Source organism: Epinephelus fuscoguttatus, linkage group LG5, assembly GCF_011397635.1.
Source record: "Epinephelus fuscoguttatus linkage group LG5, E.fuscoguttatus.final_Chr_v1".
NCBI classification, from domain to species: Eukaryota; Metazoa; Chordata; class Actinopteri; order Perciformes; family Serranidae; genus Epinephelus; species Epinephelus fuscoguttatus.
Genome location: NC_064756.1, coordinates 36,465,793 through 36,472,807, shown reverse-complemented (window position 1 = coordinate 36,472,807; position 7,015 = coordinate 36,465,793). Strand labels below are relative to the sequence as shown.

The 7,015-nt window shown below is 36.7% G+C and overlaps 1 protein-coding gene across 2 annotated transcripts; it reads right to left on the bottom strand.

The window, feature by feature from the left end:
* Positions 1-216: 216 nt before the first annotated feature.
* Positions 217-5,289, bottom strand: sertad3 (SERTA domain containing 3). Of its 2 annotated transcripts, none has more exons than XM_049576182.1 (2): positions 5,117-5,289; positions 217-3,050 (listed from the first exon to the last, which is right to left on the bottom strand). In XM_049576182.1, exon 2 carries the CDS (start codon positions 3,041-3,043, stop codon positions 2,189-2,191), a length of 855 nt encoding a protein of 284 aa, XP_049432139.1. In that variant the 5' UTR covers positions 3,044-3,050; positions 5,117-5,289; the 3' UTR covers positions 217-2,188. The 2 variants fall into 2 exon arrangements, with proteins under 2 accessions (XP_049432139.1, XP_049432140.1); XM_049576183.1 differs by lacking the exon at positions 5,117-5,289 and adding an exon at positions 4,216-4,587.
* Between the last annotated feature and the right edge of the window lie 1,726 nt (positions 5,290-7,015).

Sequence of the window (7,015 nt, the reverse complement as noted above, 5' to 3'; positions counted from 1 at the left end):
TTTTCCAGGGTCATTAATGAAGATATGGCATCAGATGACAGAGTTAAAACAACAACAGTACTGTTTGGATTCAGTTTTCATCCAATTTTCCCCTGACCCACTTCAAAGACATGCTGTAAAATGTACTTTATGTATTATAATAACTATGTATCAGACTACATTCAGTCCTATGTGAGGCTTTTCAACTGAAAATTAAAATGATGTTCAACAAAAAAATAGAGTATGATTTCATTTTCATATTTTATTAAAAATGTCAGTATAAACACATTTGCCTTTTTTTAAGAGATACAGTGTCCAGGCATTCTGCCTTCAATTTAAAAACATAACCATTAAAATATATGTATAGAAAAAATAATGTAAATAAAATAACTGCCATGATGGTACATTAATATACCTTAAGTGAATCTTCAAATACAGTGTGACATTAAATTACTCATCTTGTCAACAAAATGTGCCATTTATAAATAAATTGAAACTGCAGCCCAACTATTTACAAAATGACCTTTGCATAGAAAGCAAGTACAAAAACCTGACCAACAGGCATCATGTGCGTCCTCAAACAAATTATCTCAGCATTTCACCTGTCACGCATTCCAGCAGTGTTGGCTTTAAATGCTGGATCAACATATATATATATATATATGTATATATATATATATATATATATATATATATATATCAGGTTAAGTTACAGTTAAAACACCTTTTCTTTAGCGTTCTTCTTCAAAACAATATATTACAATAACAGAGCATGTACTAGTACTCCATTTTATGGGTTAAAAAAAATGGACAAATCTTACCTGTAATGTTACCATTGCGTAATAAATACAGAGTAAAACACAAACTCATGTGACTTAGAAATGCATAATATTAACAAAAGTGCAATCATTCAGATGTAAACCAGACAAAACACGAGGACCCCACTAAAACAAGCAGAAAGTGACCTACTGATGATTGAACAACTGTTCAGAGGGTGGAAATCAGCACCATTCGGACTACCATCAGCCAATGTGGCTCACACAGTGTCTATATACCCGCTGGGAATGACTGATAATATCTGTACAACAGAAGCGGCTGCTTAGTGGTTGTGACTTTAACTATAGTGACAGACACCTACAGTGGCCATGGGGATGTATTGGATACAATCACAGTACTGTAAAGGCTCTTTGAATAAAAACATCTATTAAAAGACGTTAAATACTCCTTCTGAGCTGCCAGGCTATACAGGTAGCCGTTACAGAGCAACCACATCTGAGAGAAAACACTTCAGACAAAACAAACTTTAGTTTCACTCTTTTCTGCCCACAGATGGGTCATGGCTTATCTGTCAGGTGGTTGAGAGGCATTAAGAGTTGTGCATTTTTCCACTGAGTAATATTCAAGGATTGGGCTAACTGTCTTTCCTGCTGATGCAGGATAAACCAATAAAATGTAAATGTACTGTACCTTTAAATACTGGTTACTGAAATGTAACTGATGATAAAGTGATGGATACAAAGAAGAACCACTCAGATAACCTTAAATTACACACACTTGATATTTCTTTTTTTGCAACTGAACAAATGGTTGTCATGGATTTCTTCTGACTAGAAAGCAAATTTTCGCAGGTGTAGTTTTTGTTTGACATCCTGACCTGTAATTCATCTTGATACACACTAGGTTAAAGGATTTCTTCATGAGTTTGACCTATTATAGTAGTGTTTAAACAATTGTCCTTCAAACACCAGCCAAATCACTTCTCTCAGAACTCACATTACCATTTAACACGTTATAGAGGGATTTATCCAATATTAAATGGGGGAAAAAAAAAAAAAAAAAAAAAAGTTTTCTTAAAGCTGTGATGTTTTTGGCAAATTTTTGGGCAATACTGCTGAAGTAATTTTCTTTCCACCGAGAGTGATTACCTGCTCCCAACTTCTCATTTGCCTCTGTTTTCTAATCAGACACCTCCCTTCCCAAATTCCAGTTGGCTTAGTCACACTGGAAACTGTAGTAAAATGCTTTTCAGCAATTCATTCTGCACTGACTCATCGCTTACCCATTAAGAAAAAAACATAGCCTTATCTGACTTATTACCCACTTAGTTTTCATCATGACTTGATCTCCTTTTTTGCCGGGGAAATGTAATCCCTTCATGTTGCACAAAAGTCTGCCAGATGCATCACAGCTACTCCGTATGCCAGCCCACCTATGGAGCATTTCCTGTCTTAGACATCAAATACCTTAAAAGGTCATCCACAGTTGGGTAACCACCTTCACATTCTCTCAGTCCAAGCATTCCCATGTCCTTCTCAAGCAAGGATGTGTTTATATCCTGGAACTGATCCTCCACAGTGAGATCACCAAGGTAGCTTAACCCCATCACCTCCAAGCTGCTGTCCAATGCTCTCCATTCTTCCTGCACCTCCCAGCTTCCCCCACAACCTTTCACTCCCTGTTTCGCCCATGCCTCACCTCCCTCACAGGCCCCTGACAGGTTCTCCAAGGACCTGAGAGGTGTCCGTGGAGCTGCCTGTGGGCTCCCGTCAATTGCAGAGTCCAGTGCAGTGAGAATGGAGGAGATGGCAGAAGAGAGGGAGAAATTAGAATCCATGGACATGGATCCCCAGTCTTCATCTTCATCTTTTACAGACAGAGTGACATTTGCCGGAGACCTACTTGCAGCACAATTTGACAAGTTATTTAAAGAGACCAGAGGGCAGCTGTCAAGAGCTGAGTGGCTGTTAGCACACATGGCTGTAGAGTTATGTTTTGCTGCAGTGAAAACACTCTCCTGGAGTTCAGATGAAGAGCTACAAGGAGGCTGTGACACCTCCATGGCTACAGATGGCACCCTACAACCCTCCAGGCTGACCGACCGCAGTGTGCTGCATATCAGAACGGACCTCCGCAGGCTGGGGTCACGAAGCTGCAGGCCATGCTGATATTTGTGCAGGGAAACTGTGAGCACAAACTGGCGCTGGCTCTCCCAGGTTGAGCTACTCCTGTCGAAAACCTCCACGTCCTCTGGTAGGTGTTTACGCTTCTGCCCCTTCTTGACCATCTTTAAACTGCAGGGAAGGGAAAAACCGTTAAGTTGACTTGTACTGCTGCTAAAGTCATTGGTTAACATTTAGTAGATGATGCTTCTCTGGATCCTTAGTAAAGTAAAGAGGGTTTTTTGAAATTCAAAAACCCTTACTACAAAATAATAAAAAATCAAAATGCTGTTAAGATAAGCAATACATACATTTCATAATGTCTGAGTTGAATCATAAAATAATCAAGCAATCGCTCAATAGTAATCAATGAAAATGTTATGTAGTACAAATAAATATTGAGGCTTCTCAAGAATGAGGTGGATTTGCTTGCTTTTCTGTTTATGATTACATTTATCAATTTTTTTTGTTGTTGTTTTGTAGTTTTGTTGTTTCTATTCTAACAAGGCATGACTTTGAGCTTTGACAACCTGTGGTAAATATTTGTCATGTTTTAATCTCATGGCCTCTAATCAGTGAAAAAAAAACCCTGAAAGTTGCAGCCATAGACTAAGACAGGGAACTCTATCCTAGAAATTACGTTTGCACATTACTATATAATTTCTCAATTACGTTGTTGTGGCATTGTTCATATTAGTTGTATACTAATACAACTATAATATAAACGTAATTTCTAGGAGAAAGGGCTGAGACAGATAGTTAAGGGAGCAGTAAACATGTTAAAATGTAAACACCTTGTGATAATATATGAACAAATGCTTTAAATAAATAAGGTGCAACCTTCAGTGTGTTTAACTGGATTTACTGTTTTGTGTTTAACATAATTCAAATTTGGCAGAATGAAAAAGCACATAATTGTGTTTAGCTATGAGATAATTTAGTTTGAATATCTGTTGAAAATACGAATTTGATACCTTCAAATTAAATAACCATTGAGTGATTTTGTTCATCGAAGTTTTCTATTTCTATTTATCGTTAGCTAAGTCATTAAGTAGTAATAATATACCGTCAACTTAAATGGGGGTTTAGGTTGTGACGTCACCATTAGCTTCATCGTGCAATATTAGGAGGGAAACAGAAACCTAACGTTACTCGGCCGAGGCCGTTTAATAACTTTAAACGTAGATGAACTGACTTAACTTATCGATTAACGAGACGAAAGCGATTAACGTAGTTGAACAAATAATGTGTTCAACGTATAACAATTCAAAAGTAAAGTATCTTAAAGCAAACAGACCTGTTGAATCACTTCCCGTCTCTCCTCAGCAAGTTTAGTCGACACCGTTAAGTTACTGTTGGTTAATATGTCGTTATCCTTCCTCCACAGTGACGCCCAAAACATGTAAAGTTTTGCTCAACGAATTCGGAAATAACTCGGCGATTTTAAAAAAGTTAAAACTCTCTGTTTCAAACGCTACAACTTTGTTAGCCGACTGACTAAGTTATCTCCCGCCCGTGATTTGAGTTTCACGTCGCTAAGGTTTACAGTTGGGGGCAAGATGTGTCGAAAGGCATTATGGGTAATGGAGTTCATGTACGTTAACTACAATAAGAATAATTTGACGTTACAAAACGTTTTAAACTATTAATATGGCACGTTTGATAACCATATCATACTTCATATTATATGTTGATATGTAAAATCACACCTACCCTGCTTACTCCGGCCGAACCGGATTGTCAGGCTTGTTATTATGTAATTTGCATAGCACTAATTCCTAAATGATTACATCACCGACAGGAAAGAGATTCCCATCCGCGTGTATTGCCTTTTAAGAACGGCAATGTATGTGTGTTACACTAACAATAACCGAATGGTAGTTCTGGTCAACACGTCTTATTATTTTATGTTTAAGTTAATTACTGCAAGAACACAGAAAACTTCTGAGATGGTATTAGCCGACAGACGCCCGGTCATAAATGGTAACAGTCAGAGAGCGTTACAACCGTGCATATTTCACTGACTATTTCTATACGAGTAAAGACAACGCAAAAAAAAAAAACAAAAAAAAAAACAAAACACATGTAAACATGTGGATTCTGCAGATGTACACGTACTCAGGAAAAGCCGTTTTAACTGTAATAACAGTGACAGTTGTCCAAATCACTCTTGTTGAGACAAAGTCATTCAGGCTTACCTGAGAGCAACACGCGTGAGTGAGGAAACCGGTCAATAGTCACAACTTTTACTGAGATGAACTATCAACATTTCAAAGTTTACAATTTGGCTTTAAATTCCACTCCTCGACTTCACGCCACATGAAGGACCAGCGAGGCAACTTTAAAAAACAGCTTTAGCTCCACCTCGGTCTGTGTATTGGACGGCAGAGAAATACATGAAGTTACCAGATCATAAAACAGTTTCCTGTAGTCTCTGTCAAAATAAAAAAAACCCAAATTTGACATCATCCTTTAGAAAAGGCAACATAATATATCTTATATGCTATTATATTGGCTACTATTATATCTATATTAAGTTATGCTGTCTTACTACATTATATACCATATTATATGTCTATTATTTTGCTATATTTATAAAGTCAACACTAAGTATTAGGCTACTTGTGTACATGAGGCTAGCCGACTTGCTGCTGTTAACCACACCATTGTCACTTTACCTTGTGATTTTGTCTATAATTGCTCTTAGATAGTTCCTATTTTATCCCTCTCTTATTCTAGTCATATACCTATTTATTATTATTATTACTATTATTATTATTATCATTGTTGTTGTTATTTTTTTTACTTTAATGTCTGTCTTTGATCTGTTGCAACACCTGACTGAATTTACCCTGTGGGGATTAATGATGCTTATCTTATCTTATCTTATCTTATCTTATCTTATCTTATCATGTCTTATCTTATGTATTATAATATAATTTCTCCTCTTTGTTTATTTGTGCTGGAGGCACTCAAGTTAAGTTATTGTTTAAATTGCATATTGGACCACCACTGGCCTCCGAACTAGTTGCAATGTCAACAATCCTGCTGTTTCATACACACCTTAAACTCAGATTTAGATCATAGTGTACAGATAACCTTTCCCCCTTCAGCAGATGAATGTAGATATTTAAAGGGCTTATCCTAAGGTAATAAAAACACATTGGTTCTCAGTTTCACGTGATTATAAACTCATGAAAACATAGTTATGAACATTATATTCCATTTCTGCCAATATATTCACTTAAATCCTACATACTGGACCTTTTTCTTAATTTTTTTTAAAGAAAAAGCCCGGTTTTATTTTGAAGGAATTATAGGTTTCCGGGATACTGCCTGCCCTTGGTCTTTCACACATATTTTTCTCTAGAGGGAGTTGCACAACAGTTACACATGCCACTGGTCTGACTGACTGGTTGTCCTTTAAAAAAGGATACAGTCACGTGAGGTGAACTGTGGAACCGAAGACAGACTACAGGAATGGTCCAAAATTTTTCATGCCAATTTCCAACCCATTTATCCCAAAAGAGAGAAAAAAACACCAAAACACAACAGAAAAGACTCATATTTAATAACACTAATGTAACACAGTTAGGTAATTATAATTATTGTATTATAGTATTGTATATATTGTATTATATTGTTAATGGTCACTAAATCCCTATCCAATAGCATTTCATCGAGTTTGTTTAATTTAGCTATTCCACAAGAAGTACAGGTACTCCAATTAAAGGAGCAGTGTGTATGATTTAGTAGCATCTAGCAGTGAGGACTGCAGATTGCAACCAGCTGAAACCTGAAACCTCTCCAGGTTGGGTTCCTTCAGTGTTCATTGTTCAGGAGCTTTTTACTGGGAGCCTGTCTGCAGAGTTCTCTTCCTCTCCAAAACAAATGGACCAAGTGATTAAAACCAGTTCTGATCAAATAAGAGCTAGACTGATTTGTAGATTAAGACACAAGGAGGAGGATATTTTAACTAATATTCATAGTAACTGAGTACACTATCCACCTCGGACTTACTCTATTACTCTGGTTTTCTCTTGTTGTGTTGTAAAGTGTAATGTAAATTACATAGATGATAGAAGATTAGTGTACAA